General features: G+C 35.2%; 1 protein-coding gene across 1 annotated transcript in view; it reads right to left on the reverse strand.

Moving 5' to 3' along the window:
• The window catches only part of LOC149565100 (Aldolase superfamily protein), a 57,727-nt gene extending 37,552 nt beyond the window's left edge, over positions 1–20,175 (reverse strand). Inside the window, exons 1-10 of the mRNA XM_089818645.1 lie at positions 20,006–20,175; positions 19,802–19,877; positions 19,489–19,570; positions 19,098–19,173; positions 18,907–18,990; positions 18,714–18,818; positions 16,889–16,969; positions 16,699–16,763; positions 15,981–16,050; positions 15,809–15,886 (exon numbers count right to left, since the gene is read on the reverse strand). Coding sequence (XP_089674771.1) covers positions 15,809–15,886; positions 15,981–16,050; positions 16,699–16,763; positions 16,889–16,969; positions 18,714–18,818; positions 18,907–18,990; positions 19,098–19,173; positions 19,489–19,570; positions 19,802–19,877; positions 20,006–20,074 — 786 coding nt within the window. The 5' untranslated portion in view covers positions 20,075–20,175. The remainder of the gene's footprint in view (positions 1–15,808; positions 15,887–15,980; positions 16,051–16,698; positions 16,764–16,888; positions 16,970–18,713; positions 18,819–18,906; positions 18,991–19,097; positions 19,174–19,488; positions 19,571–19,801; positions 19,878–20,005) is intronic.
• Positions 20,176–21,608: the final 1,433 nt, after the last annotated feature.

Consider the following 21,608-nt stretch of genomic DNA (forward strand, 5'->3'; position numbering starts at 1 on the left):
AAAAGAGAGATCAGCTGCACAAAGTTGGAATTCAAGGTCCTTTTCTCCAATCCAGAAGAAAAATAAATTCCATTGGGCCCTCTACTATGGCCAATGAGACTGAACCTAAAATTGCAGAAGAATGGATCACCAAGAAATAGGAAGCGAATATACAAAGCCCTTACAAAATCCATAGGGACATTGGTGATAGATTTCTTGGAATATTTGTTCAAGAAGTTTACTTACTCTATAACAAGGAAGTATCTAGCAAAAGCAATCAATGCAAGGATAAAAATGAACAAAGAAAATCAAATGGGTTTAACAAGTTAAACCAGATCCTAGTTGTTATTAAGTTCAACCCTAGAAAAAAGATAAACAGCAATAAAAGAAGAGATAAAAATGTACAAATGACACAAGAAACTATCCTAGGAAAATCCTTCCACTTGTAGGAAAAACCTAGCCACATAAGAAAATATCACTTTAATTGGAAATGAAATGTTCAAGTGTACAATTCTTTTTGCTTGATGCGATATATATAAAAATAGAGATAATATTCACTTTACAACCGAGGGTCTCTTCACATTCCCAAAAAGTGACACTTCATATTCCAAATGCATGCCTCTATACATGACATATGACACATCTTAATATTTGTATCATCTTAAAATGGAAGCACATCTATGTTAAGAGCATTTAACCCTCCAAATAAGTGGTCTAGGGTCATGTCAAGCGCCTTGAATGGGTATTTGCATGGATCTGGTAGTTTTCCCCCTATTCTACTTCTCTCTCTCTATATCCAGCCTATTTCTGACAAACTGCTCTATGAAACTGGGGACTTTGGCCTCTGGGTCAAGGTCAACCTCGACCTTGACCTAGGGCAAGGTCGACCTCATCCCTGACCCCAGGTCCCATTTTCAATTTCTAGGAGTTTCGAGATCTCGAGCTTCGGAAAGTTTATTTTCCCCCTTCCAGGTCCGTTGTTTCGAGTTTCCGAATGGTAGACTCTTAAATTACATTTAATCTAAGTCTATTCCTAGAGGTTATGGTTAAATGGAATTTAATGCTCCTATGTCGGCTTTCTCTAGGAGTTAATGCCCTAGATCTCTATATAAGGAAGCCTTCTTCCCTCATTTTGACATCTACAATCTATGCATGATCGATCTTTATTTTTATGCACAATCTATCCAGATATTTCATGAGCGCATCCACTATCTATGAGCAACTACCTACTTTTCAAGATCAAGCATTCTATCATTCAAGCATTCAAGTTCTCCATTGAAGATCAAGGATTGAAGCATTCATGCCTTTGAAGGGATTTGGTTCAAACATTCAATATTCATCATTCGAAACCCTAGATCTAGCCATCATGATGGTGTGATCTTCCTTCAAGATCCTTTGTTCACCTTCAAGATCTATTCATACTTCTTTCAAGGTGGATTCTAAGCATACAATCCTAGAGTTAATGTTATGTTCAAGCTTTCATATCAATATACTCGATTACATTTCAAATACAATTGCATATCTATTGAGTATCATAGCTTCATTGACAGATTCACTTCTACTATTTGCTAGCATTCTCTATTTCAATTCTATTAAGGTTGATTCCAAACCAGGGTTTGACTGAGGCAAACCCCTCATCCAAACAACAAAACCATTTTTCTTGTAGATACAGGTGTGGAACAGCGAATCGGAGAGTTTTCGTTGGACTTCCGAGATCCGCGAACAGAAATTTCACCGGACCAGTGCAGGTCAAGGTCAACTTTTCGGGGTATAATTGTGCCCCAAGGTAAGATTGTGCCCCGAGGTAAGGATCAAGCTCAACCTCCTTTCAAAAAGATAAAATATTTCTAAGATTTCTCCGTCTCGACATTTCCACTCTGGAACAAGTTGCAAATTTTCTAGAAACTACATACAAACATCAGAAAACAACATTTTCCAGATTCAAGGTGAGTATTTGTCTAAGTTGCACGGGTACCCCCCTCCGAACCAAAGTAAGTTCAAACCGGTTCAGAGTTCTGGTCCAGTTCGACCAAGGTATGATTTTTGCACTCCTGGTTCGATCTGGTTCGAATTGGGATTGAACCTAGGCGAACTGCGTCAAAATTTTCGTAGCTGCAGAGACAGAAGGCTCGAAAGGTGTTTAATTAACAATTTTTTATAATATTTTGGCATCTATTTAATTGGTTTTGTGCCCTCTCATTGTCATTTTATATTTCTAAAGAGGTTATTTTGTCTCAAGGGAGAGCACATACGTTTTTGAGCAAGCATCCGGTTGTGCAAGGAGGAGTTTGAAGATTGATTTGTTGGTGTTCTTCAAGTGTTTGTGCGTCATTCATACACATTTGCAAGCTTGCAATGGCTGGAAAAGGTAAGATCTTATTCCATTTGCTATTGGTTTTGTTCTAGTTTTTTAGTTTTTTCTCATTTTTCCATTTCTCTTTCAATCTTCATATGTTCTTTTGAATATTTTCCATTATTCCAAAATTGTCATTTTCTTGCATATAAATTTTGAACATGTATCTAATTTTTTGCCATAGAGAAAGGAATGTCATCTACCTCTTCATCAATAGGCAACATTGAACAAAGAATGGAACCCAACTCTGATTCTCCTCTATGGAAGTATGTAGACATTTTAAAACCCCTTCCAAGAGGTGGTGCATTCCATTGGAGATGTCGGGGACATGGTGTAGAAAGAAATAGTTCTTATTAGTGTGATAGGTCATTTATGTGGTTACATTGGAAGAAGAGTCAAGAAATGCCCTAGCAAAAAAGGTGCCCCTATACCAAATCAAATTGTGTTAAAATATATTGAAGAGCATGAGGCAGCAGAAGAGAGAGAAGGATGCAAAACACAATAACATTGCTAATAAAAGTAAAAGAGCAAAGGGAATGCAGCCCCCCCCAGATGTTATAGTACAAGACAACCCCTTCTTTAGTACCGCAACAGACACTGACACCAAATCTGTCCCCGTTGTACACAAAAGAAAGGGGCCACTAGAAACTACTTTTCAAAATAAGGGTCGGGAAATTGCTGACATTAAGGTGGGAAGGTGCCTGTATGCAAATGGGTTGTCCTTTAATGTTGTCTACTCTCCATTTTAGAAGGACATGTTGAGGGTGCCAATGAAGCTCCAAAAGGGTATTGTGGCCCCGGGTATGAGAAAGTGTGCACCACCTTGTTGGATGACGAGGTCCAACGGATTGAAAATCAATTGAAGCCCATAAGGGACTCGTGGGTTGAGACAGGGTGACAATTGTTTCAGATGGCTGAAAGGATTCCAGAAGCCGTCCCTTGATCAATGTCCTTGCGGTGTCCCCTAAAGGGGCAATGTTTCTGAAAGCAGTGGATTGTGAGGGCAAAGTAAAAGATGGGCCATTTATTGTTCACATCCTAATTGGGGCCATTGAACAAGTGGGTGCAAGAAACGTTGTCCAAGTCATAATGGACAATGCAAAGAATTGTAGAGCAGCAGATTTGTTGGTTGAATAACGATATCAACATATCTTTTGGACACCTTGTGCAATCCATTCACTCAATCTTATGCTACAAAAGATTGGGAACCAAATTGAGTGGATCAAAACACTATATGAAGAGGTTGAGGACATACAAATGTTTGTCACAAACCACCACATGACTCAATCTCTTTTCATGTCACAAACCACCACATGACTCAATCTCTTTTCAAGAACTACTCAAAATTGGAGCTATTGAAGATAAATGAACTTGAACTCAAGTTAGCAAATTTAATTTTTAATATTTGACAATTTTTTATTTTTCATATTTTACATGTGCAATGTGTATACTTTTCTAAAATATGTATTTAATAGTTCTTGTTTTTTGCTTAATTTGTGTCACAGGTTGCTGAGACCTTTTTTGCATCACATATAATTGTCTTAAGACAACTTGTGCAAGTGAAAGATGCACTTCAAAGTATGGTCATCAGCCACAATTGGGGTGTATGGAAGCAAAAGAACATTGAAAGGGAAAACAAAATAAAAGATAGGCTATTGGCTGAGTCATGGTGGGAACGTGTGGAATATCTCCTTAAGATCACCGAGCCCATTATGAGCATGCTTAGGTATACTGACATGAATAGGTCTTGCCTTGGAGAGATCTATGATGGCATAGACTCAATGATTGAGAAGATCAAACAAGTTATAAATGAGAAGGAGCAAAATCCGCAAGAGACCTTTTTCAAACAAGTGCAAAAATTTATTAATGAAAGATGGAACAAAATGACCACTCCATTACATTTGTTTGCCTATGCCTTGACCCCCAAATACTATAGCTCACAATATTGTAATCTACCAAGAAGGTTGCCCCCATATAGAGATATGGAAGTGTCTGATGGGTACCAGGCAGCATTTAGAAAAATATTTCCTTAGGATGATATGAGAGATGTAATCATGGATGAGTTCACAGAGTTTGTCAATGCTAGAGGCCTAAGTAATGATGCTCTTTGTCATCGGTTCAAAAAGGATGCTCATGGTTGGTGGTACCTCCATGGCCAAAAATTCCAAACATTGCAACCCCTTGCAATCAAAGTTATATCACAAGTAAGTTTTATTTTAAAGAAATTAGCTCACTTTATCTTCAAAAGAACCATGACTAGAAAGTGATTTTAAATTTTGAACTAATTCTTTTTTAATTGCTTACCTATGTTGTCTTTATAGTTGGCTAGTTCTTCTGCATCAGAAAGAAATTGGAGCACCTGTTCTTTCATCCACTCGATGAAGCACAATAGGTTGCAATCAAAAAAAGCAAAGAACATGGTATTTGTGCATAACAACTTGCGCCTTCTTTCGCACAAGAGTCAAGAATACAAAGGAGAGACAAAGAAGTGGGATGTACGTGCAGAGATTGTGCACTTGGATGCTTCCACTGCTCGGCTTATAGTTGATGTTTTTTATGACTTTGATGTCAATACCATTGTTGATTCTGCTGTTAATCCCATTGGCCTTAGTGCAAGTAATGACAAGGAAGAAGAAGATGAATATGAAAAAGAAGATGACGATTGAAGAGAGAAAGAGTATTAATAGATTTTCATTCCATTAGTTAAACAATGAACATGAAACAATGATACTTGATATTTTAAATGTTTTGAATCTTTGATGTTGAAATTGATTTAACTATGTTACTATATGATGGTATGATCACTATGATTACAAGTTTAAGTTTAACTGTTTATGGTGTTTTAAATTTTTAGTTGTTTAAATGTGTTTATGCTACTATGCTACATTATAATTTTTTACTCATGCTTTATATATATATATATATATATATATATATATATATATATATATATATATATATACATGTTTTTGTACTAATGAACACAAACCCCTTTCCAAAATTGTGTTGAACTTGCGAAAAGGTTCTCGAACTTCGAACTTGAAATCGAACCTAAACCGGCAACTTAGGTATTTGTCTTTTATCTATTTTAGGTTTTTGGCACATACTCTCCCATAATAAAAAGACCACACATAACCCCCCTCTTTCCCCCTATTTTTCATCACTTGATCCATTTATGCATTGAACACTTTCTTATGTTTAATCAATTTGGATCATTCCTTTTGAAAATTAGGGTTGGGAAGAGGGTTTCCATTTTATTTCTATTCATTTTGATGAACCTGGCATGCTTAACCTCTTTTCTTTTTTGGAATTAGATGCCCTATTGTCTTTTATGGTGTTAGATTTCCTTTCATATTATCTTGTGTGTTCACCTTCACTATTCATTTTGGTGAACCCGACACGCTTACCCTCTTTTCTTTTGCGGAATTAGATGCCCTATTCTGTTTTATGGTGTTAGATTTCTCTTCATTTATCGTGTGTGTTCACCTTTTCTATTCATCATTTTGGTGAACCCACGATAGACAACTCTTTCTTTTTTGTGTTAGATCTTGCATGTTAATTAGATTTCTCTCAATTATATATTTCAAAAATACAAAAAAAATTGCAAAATCTCTTTCAAATTACAAAACATTTCTTGCATTTCGTTTACCATGAATATTATGAAGATGCTTTGGTGTGTGGTTATGTTTCTTATTACCCTTCTTTTAGCATCTCTTTACCATAATTATGATGTTTATGAGAGTATCATTCACTTTATTATGTTCATGATCTTTCATTTTATTCTTGCTTGTGCCTTTGTGAATTTAACTGATACTAGTCTTACTACATTTAAAACTTTCATTAAAGATCCGTGTGGTAGACTTATTATTCTTTTGGATTATATGAAGGATTTGGTAGATGTTACACCATCTCCTAATCTTCCTAATTTGAATCCTATTATTCCTAATCCAATGCCTAATTCTCCATCTCCTGTCCCTAGTTCTTCTCATATTTTTGAGGAGTTTCAAGCTATAGTTCAAGATACAGATGTGCATGACTTCTTTGGTTTACCTTCTCCTTTGATACATGATGACATTAAGGGAAAGAGTAAAGACACTTCTTCAAAACCTATTATTCCATCTTATATAACATTTTCTCATAAGCATGATAAACAATCATCTTTTGTAGAAGATTTACATGATATGTACACTGCAGGATATACGATGATCACTAAATAAGGTTATAACGGTTTAGGGCTTGGAGTTAATGAGCATGGTATTAAGTATCCCGTTCATATACCCTCTAAACCGGATTCGCATGGTGTTGGTTGTTCAAACTCTCAAATTAAGGAAGGTGATGTTAATCATCGTCCTCCTCTTCATAAACTTCTTCCTACACCTACTTTAGATAACTCTGATATTCGTCAAGAGGTGGCTAAACAAATGTATGTTGAACTAATGAATTCCAAAAAAGAAATCTTTAAACCTATACCGAAAGACGCCTTATCCAAGTACAAATGTCCTTTTCATTATCATAATACACATTTACTTGCTGATTGTAGACATTTTTAATTGTATGTTCGTGAACAAGTTGCTTCAGGAATTATATCACATTCTCGTGCAGTTCTACAATTTCTTCATAATTTTGATAGAGGGGATTCCCCTCTTGTTGATGTAATATATATCTTTTCTCCTATTCTCTCTGGACTAGAGGGCAAGAGGTGTATTTTCATCCAGTCTCCTAGGATCCATTAGGCCTTTTATTTGGCTTAACTGGTATTCTTTCTTCCTATTTTCTATTATGCTTTATTCATGATATCTTTTCTATGATATTTGTTTTGCAAAGGTATCCCTTGCCTTCCTCCCTGGGGGGCAAGGTTCTTCCTTCTTTCTCTTTTTCTAGGGAACTACTTTCCTTAGCTTAGTGGTACTTATTTATATTGCAATATTATTTCTTCATATTGAAAAATGTTTTGACTATGGATAATCTTTTTATAAGAGGTTGTTGTCCTAGGTCATCACCTCTTCTTTATGTTGCAAATTATGTTCTTTATAAACTCTTACCCTTGGTTTGGTCTTAGAGTTGTTTTCCTCATTCCAAAGATTTCTTTCCCTCTTCCTTCGAGGGGGTTTGATGGTTGAATCTTTGTTCCAACTTGGTTTATCTTTGAAAGCTGATATTTTATCTAATAGCACTCTTCTATGGTGGGGATCTTGTTGATAAGATCTCTTTCTTTGAGGATCCTTTTCCCATAAGTGACATATCCTTTTCATCATTATCTATACTCTTAGTTATAGGGTTCCATACCCTTCGTTAAGAATATGGTATACATTGTTGTTAACAGGATATCTCTTTATGTTATGAAGTAGGTATCCTCTTCTTCTTCCTTATCATGTCTAGTTGATAGCCACGATGAGGAGGGGGGCATATATAGGGTCTCCCTTGTACTATAGTTTTTATTTTATATGCTAAATCTTGGAAGGTAAAGCGCATAAGTTGCTAAATCCTGAAGAGACACATTTTCCAATTTTTTTTATATATACTAAATCCTCAGAAGGCAACACACATAAGTTGCTAAATCCTGAAGAGAGACACATTGCTAAATCCTCTGAGGGTAACACATATAAGTTGCTAAATCCTAAAGAGATATGCACCCTTTCAAATTTTCAATATGCTAAATCTATCGAAGGTAACGCACATAAGTTGCTAAACCCTGAGAAGACACGCACTTCATATTCATAGTGATACAAGAAGGTGGATCTATGAATATTCCAGAAGCCGTCAGAAGACACATTTACCACTACAAGAACAGTTTATGGGTGAACTATCAGGTTTGGCCCCCTGTTTGGCTCTCCCTCTCTTTTGGTGATTCATGGTAAGGTGGGCATCTTACTGGGCGAGGTAATCACTTTTTCCTTTCTTTCTTTTTCACTTTCATGCTAGTAGGACTAGATCATGAAGCTATGTTATTTATAGTGTTGCTCTTGTCTTTCTTATGTAATCACTTATGTTCTTATGATAGCTTTCCAAATATAATATTCGTGGGAGAAAAATTTCTTAGCATGGTTTCATGTGCTAGTTGATTTGGGTTTGTTTGTACTAACCCTTTTATGTTGTTTTGGTTTTCCTTTTGCAGTCTCGTGCGTGTATGTTGAGTTAGAATCCTTAGCCTAGGGGCTTATGTCCTTAGCTAAGTGTTATTTTATCTCGTTATGAATCCACTTGGATCTCTTCTTTCTTCTCTTCCTTTACCAAGAGTTTGCATCAAGTCCATACTCTTGCTAAAGTGGGGGCTTAATGTATCGTCTTAAAATAGAAGCACTTCCATATTGAGAGCGTCTAGCCCTTCGAGTAAGTGGTTTGGGGTCATGTCAACCGCATTGAATGGGTTTTTGCATGGATCTGGCAGTTTTCCCCCCTAACCTGCTTCTCTCTCTCTCTCTCTCTCTCTCTCTCTCTCTCTCTCTCTAGCCTATTTCTAACAAACTACTCTGTGAAACTAAGGACTTTGGCCTCTGGGTCAAGGTCAACCTTGACCCTGACCTAGGCCAAGGACGACCTTGACCTTGACCTAGGGCAAGGTTGACCTCGTCCCTGACCCCAGGTCCCATTTTCAATTTTTGGGAGTTTTGAGATCTTGGGCTTCGAAAAGTTTATTTTCCCACTTTTGGGTCAACTGTTTCGGGTTTCGAAATGGTACTCTTAAATTACATTTAATCTAGGTCTATTCCTAAGGGTTAAGGTTAAATGGGACTTAATGCTCCTATGTCAGCCTTCTCTAGGAGCTAGTGCCCTAGATCCCTATATAAGGAAGCTTTCTTTCCTCATTTTGACATCTACAAGCTACGCATAATTGATCTATATGTTTATACACAATCTATCCATATATTTCATGAGTGCATCCACTATCTATGAGCAACTACCTACTTTTCAAGATCAAGCAAGCATTCTATCATTCAAGCATTCAAGTTCTCCATTGAAGATCAAGGATTAAACATTCAAGCCTTTGAAGGCATTTGGTTCAAGCATTCAAGATTCATCATTTGAAACCCTAGACCTAGCCATCATGATGGTGTGATTTTCCTTCAAGATCCTTTGTTCATCTTCAAGATCTATTCATACTTCTTTCAAGGTGGATTCTAAGCATATAATCATGGAGGTTTTGATTTATATTTGTAAATGTTATGTTCAAGCTTTCATATCAATATACTTGATTACATTTCAAATACAATTGCATATCTATTGAGTATCATAGCTTCATTGTTAGATTTACTTCTACTACTTACTAGCATTCTCTATTTCAATTCTATTATTAAGTTTGATTCCAAACTGGGGTTTGACTAAGGCAAACCCCTCATCCAAACAACAAAACCATTTTTCTTGCAGCTACAGGTGTGGAACAGCGAATCGGATAGCAGATTCGGTTACCCTTTTTGTCAAACTTGCGAGATCCGCGAACAGAAATTTCGTCGGAGCAATGCAAGTCAAGGTCAACTTTTCAAGGTACAATTGTGCCCCGAGGTAAGATTGTGCCCCGCCAACAAGATCAAGATCGACCTCCTTTCAAAAAGACAAAATATTTTTGGGTGTTCTCCATCTTGACATTTCCAGTCTGGAACACATTGCAGATTTTCCAGAAACTAAATACTAACATTAGAAAATAGCATTTTCTAGATTCAAAGTGAGTATTTCTCTTTTATCTATTTTAGGTTTTTGGCACATACTCTCCCATAATAGAAAGATCACACATAACCCCCTCTTCCCCCTATTTTTCATTACTTGATCCATTTTTGCATTGAACACTTTCTTATGTTTAATCAATTTGGATCATTCCTTTTGAAAATTAGGGTTGGGAAGATGGTCTCTCAATCAAAATCATGAATCTCCTCTTCAGCTGAAGGTGACCATAATGATTATAAAGATCATATTTCTAAAAATCAAGGATAAAGATCTCTATCACAACTACAATCTTCAACACTCCTTAGCAAGAGAGAGATCTTTAGCATAGCAATCACACATAGATGTTACCAAAATTGTCAATGATAAATTCAAATCACATATATTCTTAAAAAACATGTTATGTCAGCACAACATAATTGATGGGATCGCTCAACATGAAAAGACTGGAAGAATCACAACTAGCTTTCATCACGAGCTATCTCAACATGACGCTATCATGGAACCTCTCAACATGACAAACCTACAAGGTATATCACGAACTCTCTCAACATAATGTTGTCATGGAATCTCTCAATGTGACAAAGCTACAAGGCTCACATCCAACTTACATCACTAACTCTCTCAACATGATGTTGTCATGGACTCTCAACATGTGATCCAACTCCCATCACGGAATCTCTCAACATGATACATCATGGACTCTCTCTAAATGATGTTCACTATGATTTCCCTCATAACTGAAAGTGTTTTCAAGTTGTCCTTAAACTTTATTAATTCGCATGAAAAACAAACTCATAATCAACGAGAAAATCACCACAATAAGATAGTTGATGTATAATGACTGAGATTCTGTCTCAACAAAGACTCCCTCTCAACAGGGATAACTTTGATCACCACAATAAAGATAGATGACCTAACCTCCCTTTGGAGTTGAGCATCTCCCTTTGAATATGTATCATCAAGGAAACATCCTCATCTCATTGTATCTTGTTGCACCCTACAACCAAGAAAAAATCAACCTCTCATAAAGAAATATATAGATCTATGCTAAAAAGGCATACATTATTTTCAATGATATAACAACAACCAATTAAGAGAAAACTTATCTCATCATTGCCTTTTCAGATTTTGATGATCAAAAAAAAATTGTAGGATACTTTGCCAGTGCCCAATATTTCAACCTTCCATCTATGAACCTCACACTCTTCAGTTTGCATTCAAAGCTTATATGTCAAATCCACTTGAAACAAGAGGTTGTGGCTAAGAGATATAATAGCCGATAATGCTATGTCAAAGCTTGTAGAAATAAATGATAAACTAATGGAGATACTACATTCATGAACAGTAAGAATAACATACAATATGAATGCACTAGAAATGTGAAGAGTTGACAAAAATCAATCAACTGGCAATATACAAGCTTCACGGAATTATAGAGACTCTTTAAGAGCCAACACCAATCGACTAACTAACTGTTGCCAAGAATATTGTTTGCAACTCCTAAGTTGATTGTCTATAGAATAATCTAGCCTTTGTAAAGCATGATGAAGTCAATTTATGCATATTGAAAGTTGCAAGAAATACACAACCATGAAAATGAATGATCGCCTCCAAAAGAGTCTCGTTATCTTTTATTAGAAAATCATTGAGCTGAGTCAACAACGCAAGGTGACAAGGAAGCAACCAGATCACATAAAAATGGCACAGAAAAGAATCCAGCAAAGACGAAACATTCACAAATACATTAAATTTATGCTAATAATGCAAGAACCAATAAAGGAAACCAATGAGCCTAAAACTTAAAGGGCCAAAACATAGACATAATGGTGTTATGTCATGATTATAATGTATAATGTTCAACTAAGTAATCCCATACTTACTATACACATCCGTTGGGGATATCAAAAGAAAATATATCAACCTAGAGATAATCGCGAAGAGATACTCACAAAGATCCTTATGAAATGATGAGGATATTCCAACCGTCTTGTTTTTGCACATAAGTCACCCCTCTTCAAGCATTTTGAACTCGCAAGGACTTGCCACACCTCATAAGTCAATATGAAGCAATTTGTTCAAGGAAGAAAATGAAGTGGTACGAGGAGATATTAGCAAGACTAGGCATCGCCAAAACAACAAGGATTAAAAATAGGCAATTAGGAATGATAATATGCCTAATGATGGCAAGACAAATAACAAACAAAGATAAATGATGAAATCATTGTTAGAAATAATTTGGTTCATGTGACTCGATTTTTCCCTTCTTAACGAGGTGATCTAGCATGGTAACGATTACCTTACCCACAATCGCCATTGCCTCTTTCGCAGTGCCAAAATTGATATCCAAATTTGCCTCTATCTGCCATGATTGTACGGACAAAGCAGCCAAAAATTCTAACTTCAAAGGTTGTTGCAACCGTTTATCGCACAACACATCCTACAACGTCTTTTTGGTTCTAGAATGTTGAACAATCAATCGCCTAATGGAATTGCTCCATTCTGCTATCCGCAATCGAGTACATTGTCTCCATTCTTGTGGACAGCTTGAATACACATGGCTTGTTCAAAACATCTTCAGTACCCTTGATAGTTAGGCAAGTATTAACACAAATGATGTCGTGAGTCTTCTACTCACTGGTGATGTAATTTTCTATGAACCAAAAGAAAACAAACCTCCCTTTCTTCAATACAAACCATTTGCACCTCCACGTTTTTTGTGTACTTTCCCTGCTTCATCAGCCATTTTGATCTTTCCGGGGTGTTCCAAAAGTCTAGTGTTTGCTCCTCTTTACTAATTCTTGTGCTTCTCCATAAGATAGCTAAGCTTGCCATTCAAGGGAAAATACAATGGGATTTATGAGGAGATAAAGGCTTTGCTAAATTAATCACCCAATAAAGATCTCAACATACAATAAAGACAATGACAAGAAGCCTTATGTGTTGTTCTCTAACCTTGCTCTGATACCATGTGAGGTTCAACCCAAGAAAAAAGATAAACAACAATAAGAGGAGATAAAAATGTACAAAATGACACAAGAGATTATCCAAGGAAAACCCTTCCACTTGAAGGGAAAAACCCACCCACACAACAAAATATCACTTTTATTGGAAATGAAATGTTCAGGTGTACAATTTTTTTCCCTTGATGCAATATATATAACAAATCAAGAGCTTCTTCACATTACAACCGAAGGTCTCTTCACTTTCCCAAAACATGACTCTTAATATTCCAAATGCATGCCTCTATGCATGACATATAGCACATGTCTAAATATTTAATATTTTCTCAATTATCGTCACAAATGTCCTCTTCAACTTGATGCAGAGCATCTTCATAACCCTTCAAGAACCCCAAAATCAGTCATGGATTTCCAATCATCAACATATTGTCTTCAATATTCTAGAGGCATTAATATATATTTCCCAATACAATCATCCATCAAATAACAAATCAATCTTGAAAACATAGTTTTCAATTCTGCCATTCTAGATAGGCCTGCATACAGAGATTCATAATTTTTTAACCAAATATAATTTCTTCAATCCAACATTCCAAATTAGGCGTAATCAGGTTTTCAATAACATATCCAAAACTCAGAAACATCCAACGATATTATCCAAAGTTATGGTCTCTAAACCGAGACCCATTTTTTGTGACTCCATTGAAGAGGGTTAAACACCAGCTTTCACTAAAACTGTTATAACTTTTACAAAACTTAACAAAAATGTACCAAACCAATTGCATTAGAAAGATAATTCATCCCTCTTTCCAGAAATATAAAGTTAATCCCTTAAAACATCAATTAAACAGTCGTAAATGTTACTTCAATATGATTGTAATCTTAAAAATCTTTAAAAACTGTCATCCATAGAATACTCATAACTTTCTCAAATTTGCATGAAATAAACTCAAACCAAAAGAAAAGGAAGGGTTATTAATTTCCCTACTCTACCATATTAATAATACATCGTTTTCAGGCTGCACATGGATGTACAAAGCCTGAAAACAACAAGAGAACTAGAAAGCCAATCAAAATAACAAGTATAAAGCGCTCTAGAAGAACTTAAATATTCACTTGTTTTCCCTTCCTTCCCTTCCTTTTCTTACTTGGTTCGACCTTACAATGCATTTTATAGTTTCTTGGTCAGTTTATACCTTACAAATACCACCCATGACCTTTGGACTTCCTTTTACAACTTTAATGCAATTTTACAATATCGCAGTTTTTGCAACTCTTCACCTTCTTGACAACTTTTGAGATTTCTGACAAATGTGATGTCATGTTTTTGCATAAACATTAAAGACAAATCAAAATAACCATTTAATAACCTTTTATGTGGTTATTATCTTTTCAAGGGTCATTTTACAACTTTAGACATTCTAAACCGATTGGGACCTTAACTATGACAATGTGGACAACATTAAATTTTTGTTACAACTTTTCTTTTCAATTGGATTCCATTACATAGAATGACATCGAGACATATATGAATGAACATAAATCATTAAAATATCCATTATGATGTCTTGTAATTATATGATGGCTAGATACTCCTTCACCACAACTGAAGGTGACCATAATGGTTATAACAATCATATTTTCAAAAATCAGAGATAAAGATCTCTATCGCAGCTACAATCTTCAACACTAGCAACAACATTGTCTATTACAATGTCCATTCCTTGGCTAAGAGAATGGTTATTCAAATACTGGTCTTAAGTATCAGTTCATCATTTTCCATTTACTAAAACTTGAAGCATATAAAAAGTTCCTGATATATCCGTTCCTATACTTATTCATATGGAAATGCATACATAGAATTAAGGAGTGAAGATAGACGACCATTAATCTCTTCCAAAAACAGATCATGTACAAATATTCAAATTAGTAAGATTATGCCCAAGTTTTATATCTAATGACTTAATAAAAATTTCTGATGTCTTGTATCTTCTTTCTGCACGTAACATATTTGACTTCAAGCATTCTAGATTGTTGTCCCAGATATATTCTAGAATCTAGATCATTCCTATTCTACTTTATTTATTTATGTCAAATTTGGTGTGATGAAGAAAAAAACGGAGCCCTGTTAAGGCATCGAATGGTTGTCAGCCTTATCATAGACAAAAATGCTCCCAAAGGGTTTGAATTTGTGGCATGTTTGGTAGGAAACTCATCAGCTACCTCTTTCTAGCTTTAATGATTTGTCAGTTCATCTTGGAGATTTTAATCATGGACTTATATAATAGTTTCCAGAGTAATTTTATAATGGCCTTTTATTTTTTAGGCTGTGTTGATAATAGATAGGATATTCATTAGTCTTCCTTGTTCCAACTTCAATGATTTATCAGTTCCTCTTGAAGGGTTTATTCATCACTGACTCTGAGCTGAACCTGTATGTCTAAGTAATATACTTATTTGCTACAATCCAAAGTAATTTTAGACCTTCTTCATGGCCTTTAAATTTTCAAACACCCCAAGGCTCATTGTTTATGATTGGTAGACTGTAGGACATTTATTATGCTTCTTTATTCTATCTTTAATGGCTTATTAGTTCCTCTAGTAGGAATTATTCTTCATAGCTTCTTTATTTTATTTCTCATCACCCATAGGTTCATTATTGATAATTTTCTCAGTAGAGGTATTATGAAAATTGGCCTATTGCATTTATCAATAAGTCCATGAGACGAGAAAAAAGCTATTTCTCAGATTTGAGACAAGTTTCTAACATTTTTCTGGGCATAATTGTACGGGTAAGATTCAACAATGAGAACCGAAATAGCTATCGTACAAAAATCACTTCCTTAGTGAACCTTACCAAAGCTATCCCAGGATCTTCTCCCCTTGAAAGCACCTTTTCTATCTCCTGATCACCGGAGTGATTACGAGCCCATTCCTGTAAAGGAAAGAAATCTAAGGTTAAAAAGCCATTAAATTTCAAAATAATTCATAAGATAGATCAACATTCAGGTAAAGTAGTACAGTTCTACCCGGACTCGACCAATAAACATTTGTATCACAGATGAGCCTGCCTGGGCTGCAGCTGCTGCTTGAGGAAAGCTGCAAATCACAGCAATAATTGATACAAATACATCATTGCTAATGTGGAGAAGTCCAAACTATGCACTCCAACCAAATTAAACCCTCATCACAACACAAAACCATTTAGGAATTTTTTAGTGTATGCATTCACGTGGATTACAAATGCTTCAAAAAATCCAAACTAACCTAAGACACAAAAAATCTTATATTCGAGTCGTTTCTTGCATTAAATACAAATTCATATACTCAGCATTATTGATCTTATAATTTTTGTGACGAGAGGTGTCAAAGAGACTTGGAATGTTGGAGGCAATGGTATCCACATAGATGATATATCATGTTGACTCTGAAAATCCAAAATCTTTAATTTAATAGAACTCTTGAGGAACGTCCCTTTCTCCATCAACCTATAGTCTTCAGCTTACCATCGGCCCATCCCATATCTTAAATAAAGTAATAGAAATCACAAGAATAGATAAAGCAAATGATTCGGGAAAAACTGTAAAACAAAATCACTAATTCCAATAACTTCATTTTATCAAGGATCAGAGTAGAAATGCAGGAGATCCATCTTCCAGATATTTCTATCCATGCACAAGTAATTCAAACTTACATTCCCCAAATTCAAGCTAAAATGATCACACTAACCAATCTCATTTTAATTACCTGTACACAAAAGTTACATGAGTTTGAATTCCTTCTGCTTCCAACAGTCTTGATGCTTCAATTCCCTGCAAAGTACAAATCACATATGTTGAAAAAATCTGTTGATAGGACTCCACAAGAAGGAAAAATTTAAAATGTATTCACGTAGTACAAGTCCTGTTGAAGAAGCTGAAAGGAAAAGGAAACATACTTGCCAAGTTGCAGGAATTTTGAATAGTAAACGCTCCTGGGGTACTTCAACCTCTTTATACAATTTCAAAAGCTCATGTACCTTTCAAAAATTTCAATGCTATAAGATTAGGTACCAAAATCTGTACAATTCAGCAAAGGATGCAAGATACGCATTATATCACTAATAACAGAATTCAGATTTTCCTGATCAGATAAAATTTCATATTGTTCTATTCTGAGATAATAAACGATTAAAATCTCATATATTCTCCACTTGGGTATGATTTCAGAAGACTCATTATATTTTTCCTGAGGCAGATTTGATTGTTATTTTTCAAACATAAATATTGAGAGGAAGAGGTTTGGATATTCTATTCTAAAGATGCAGTTTCTGGGATTGATTGCGTTTGGTGTTTTTTGCATCAACATTTCGAATCATACTCTGTGATCCATCATCTGGATGAGAAGTGCAAGAAAAACAATAAGATAAATTGTTGCAGATCAGCTCAAGAGTATATAAAGGATGCCAAGTGGACCTTTGACCTTCCTAGTCGTTTTGGCATCCTTTATATACTGTTGAACAATTTATCTTGTTGTTTTTCTTGTGCTTCTCATCTTGATGATGGATCACAGAGTGTGATTTGAAACGTTATTGCAAAAAAAACCAAACACAATCAATCCCAGAAACTGCATCTCTAAATTATGGATTGTGGAAGTCTCTTCAGATTATTCTATTCTAAGTTGAGAATCCCATTAGGTTGTATCAAAGGCTAGCCTTGCTACATGGTAAAAATGAAAGGGTTATAAAGTAAGCTGTTGTGATTAAAGTAAAATGTTTGTCCAATTACAAAACTTCCAACATTCGGCCAACTCTGCCCACTCGGACACAATCTAGAGTACTTCTAGGGAGTTATTGCCATGCTATTTATCAATGTTCAAGCTGTTAAAATCAAGTCAATTACAGTGCAAAAAAAACACGAGATGCAACTTCTAAGTGGAAAGCTGGTAGAAGCTTTATAGTTCATTTAGTTGATAGTGTTTTAGATATTACAGATTAATTATCAAGATATAAGTAATTGGCCACTTCTATCACAGATAACCTTTAGTAAATTGTTCCACTTGACAGATTTGTCAAGCACATAGGGGCCCTTGAAACTGTAAAGGCTAAATACCCTACATAAGCTCAATTCAGTCAACTTGTCATCAGAAGCAATGACTGATCCATTTATGGATTGTTTTTTCAAGCAGCTAAATCTTGACTCGTGCAAAAGTATAATGTATGCACAAAGTTGATGTCTTTCAAGTCAAAGAAATTGAAAAAAGATGAAATCTTAAAATTGAAAGCGCCAACTAATATAACCATAAAGGTTCATTCTTCATAGATGAATGATATCACGAAGATCAAAGAAAAAATTAATCATTGCAAGATAAGCTCAATTCAGTCAACTTGTCATCAGAAGCAATGACTGATCCATTTATGGATTGTTTTTTCAAGCAGCTAAATCTTGACTCGTGCAAAAGTATAATGTATGCACAAAGTTGATGTCTTTCAAGTCAAAGAAATTGAAAAAAGATGAAATCTTAAAATTGAAAGCGCCAACTAATATAACCATAAAGGTTCATTCTTCATAGATGAATGATATCACGAAGATCAAAGAAAAAATTAATCATTGCAAGCCAAAAAGATGAAAACTGAATCCGGAAATGATTCTCATAACTATATGTGTGTAAACCAACCAAGAGAATAACCCAGATATTGCAACCAATTCAATCAATCTGAAAAACTTGGAGTTGGGCATAGAGAATCAGAAAACAAACAGTATGGTTGTTATGTCCAGTAATACCTTTCTTATAGTTCCATGAGTATCATAGGCTAAACGAGCATCCACTTCTGTAGACACACGTCCTGGTACCATTTTTGCCAATTGAGCTCCTACATTTACAACAGCCTGGAAACAAGACAAAGGAATACATTAAAGCTTCATTTTTCGGTGCCTTCCAGTATATATACTCAAGACTAATAAGACGTAGGCGGACCTTGTTAAAGATGCAAGACAACCGATCGCTTCCCTCTTCACGCGCATAGCATTCGCTGTCCGCCAGAGCCGAATCTATCACACTCTGTGAGATAGAGAATACTATGGATTTATATCAATTGACACAGAGAGGAGATCTGATTCAAGCTTTAATTGATCAAATTAAAAAAATATAATCAAATTTAATCTCACTCCAAATTGGGTCTTCGGAAGGCTGCATATGCCGAGCAGCAGGGAGGAACTGACAGTGGCTGCTGTGGGCGGAAACCTGCATAAACCCAATCAACCAAATAGCAACAAAATCATGAATCAAACACCTCACTTATTTGCCACGTAGAAGGGATAGTATTGGGGCTTTAACCGTTTGCAGGGCTAGGGTATTCATCCTGGGATCCGGGATTGCCTGGCCTTAGGCAACCAGTATGTACCAACCTGCTGGTGAGATTACCACAGCTGAGCTTTAAACTCAGCAATCCTAGTAGGCATGGGGAAGTGTTGGAAACCTCGACCAGATCAGTTCAAAATCACATTAAAGAATTCAAACCACTGGTACAGTGATTGGGAGCAGGAATGAGCTGTCTACCTCTCAAAGTCATCGAAAATCATCGTATCAGGCACAATCTCACTAAAATCACTGATTGCCTCCAGTTCCGTCTTCTCCTGGGCTGCATAAAAATGTCATCAATGATCTAATGCATGTAACAAACTATTGTATGCTTAGTCCTTCTATTGGATATTCATGATTTAGGGTCTCTGTTATTGACCTTATCCATTGAATTCTTCCCTGATGACACCTCTCCTAATAAAACGTAATTCATATTGGACTCTTCTTTCCTAGTGCGAAGTGTGAAAAAAAAGCTAAAATTTGTAGAGGGACATGAAACGAATACACCGACCAGTGTTAAGTGATGAGGGAGAAGAAGAAGTAGAGAAGACATTAACATTAGCCCTGCCCTCTCCTGCTCTCCAGCCCTGCTAAGCATTCCAGCATTCACACAGATCATTGCCATATCCAGACACAACACTGCATTAGTATGTGATTTTCACTGAAACGTCACCATCATATTGGATCGTACCTATTCCACGTTTTTAAAAAATACCTGAGCATGAAGTTGGCGTGCAGAAAGTAGCCTGCAACTGCAGGGCATTGGCAACATCAGAGAGGCCATGTCCTTGATTTCGTTGAAGCGGGTGATACGACCTGGCACCTCTTACGTACTCTCTTCCGTTTACAGAAACACGACGGATATTGCAAGCTTTTTTTAATCTTAGGTTCCATCGCCGAACCTAGATAAATATTAGTTTTCGAGGTTTCCTGCAGTTTTTTAATGAGACATTTTTTTCTCTCCCTTATTAAGTTTGTAGGTGTTTTGCTTTTTTATAAGTTTACGATGTTTTTGTCTGGCTGTTTTAAGTTTGCCGTGTGTTTTTCTTTTTGGAGTTACCAGAAGATAGATATATAGATGGAATTTAAACTTAAAACTTCTACGAGGCTAACAAGAGACGCAATGTGTCATAGTTTTTGTCTAATGCGTAATGGTTGTAGAGGTGTAGATGAGTGAGAATAAAGTTAAATAGTTCTAAATTAATATTGGGAATGCATTAATTTTTGCCTAGAAATGCACTTGTGATATGATAGGATGGCTCATATTTTGTTGTTAAATTCTTGTCCTATAAATGCAGTTGTGATTGAAAGGATGACTCATATTTTGTTGTTAAGTTCTTGTGTTATATTATTATATGTTTGGGCATTTAAGTCCAGTAATAAGAGGCCAAAGTCCCCAACTATGTATTATTCTCATCTTGGTTATCAAATGGAAGTCACACTATTTTTAATCATTAGATATAGATAAATGGCAGTATAGAACAATAACAACATAAACATATATGCAGAGGAAAAAATGATAGATAATATATAAGAGGAAGAGAAAGAAACATAAAATAGTAAGATAGGGCGATACCAACATAAGTTGTGTGTGTGTGTGTGTGTGTGTGTGTGTGTGAGATGATTAAATATAATTATTTTTCTTAATAAAACAAATAGTCAAAATAAAATCATGGTTATAATGAAAAAGTAAATGTCATGTCCAAACCCCGAGGGCAAAAACACACATAAATTTTTTTTAAATTAAATAATTAGTAAAATGCTGAAGTTGATAAATTTGCGATCACATTTCAAGAAAAGATTCTCTTCATTACATCATAAGTTTATATACTCTTGTGGAGGAAGCTCTCGTTATAAAAACTCCTATTAATCTTAAAACAATAGATTTAAATCTCCTCTATAACATTATAATTAAAGATAAATTTAACATTTATTTTATAACATCTTTCATGTCATATAATAAAAGAATTTTAATCAAGTTCAACTAGATCAAGTTCAATTATAAATCTCTTAGACAATTATCGATTTGACAATCTAATCGATATAGAAAAGTCAATATAAGAAAAACAATTAACTAAAATTAAAACATAATGTATATATAAAATTTATTAACTTTAAATATTTCGACTACTTTAACATAATAATTAACTATCAAAACCCTACTAAAAATTAATTAATCAACTAACTAAATTCTAACTAATTTAAAGCTTTCTAAATCAATTAAACAACTAATTTAACATAATATAAAAACTAACTAAACTTATTATTTCAAAACTATATTAAAATTACAACTAACCGCATCATACCAATAAACTAAT

This window comes from Cupressus sempervirens, chromosome 3 (assembly GCF_028749045.1).
Source record: "Cupressus sempervirens isolate cs-2001-9-10 chromosome 3, ASM2874904v1, whole genome shotgun sequence".
NCBI lineage: Eukaryota > Viridiplantae > Streptophyta > Pinopsida > Cupressales > Cupressaceae > Cupressus > Cupressus sempervirens.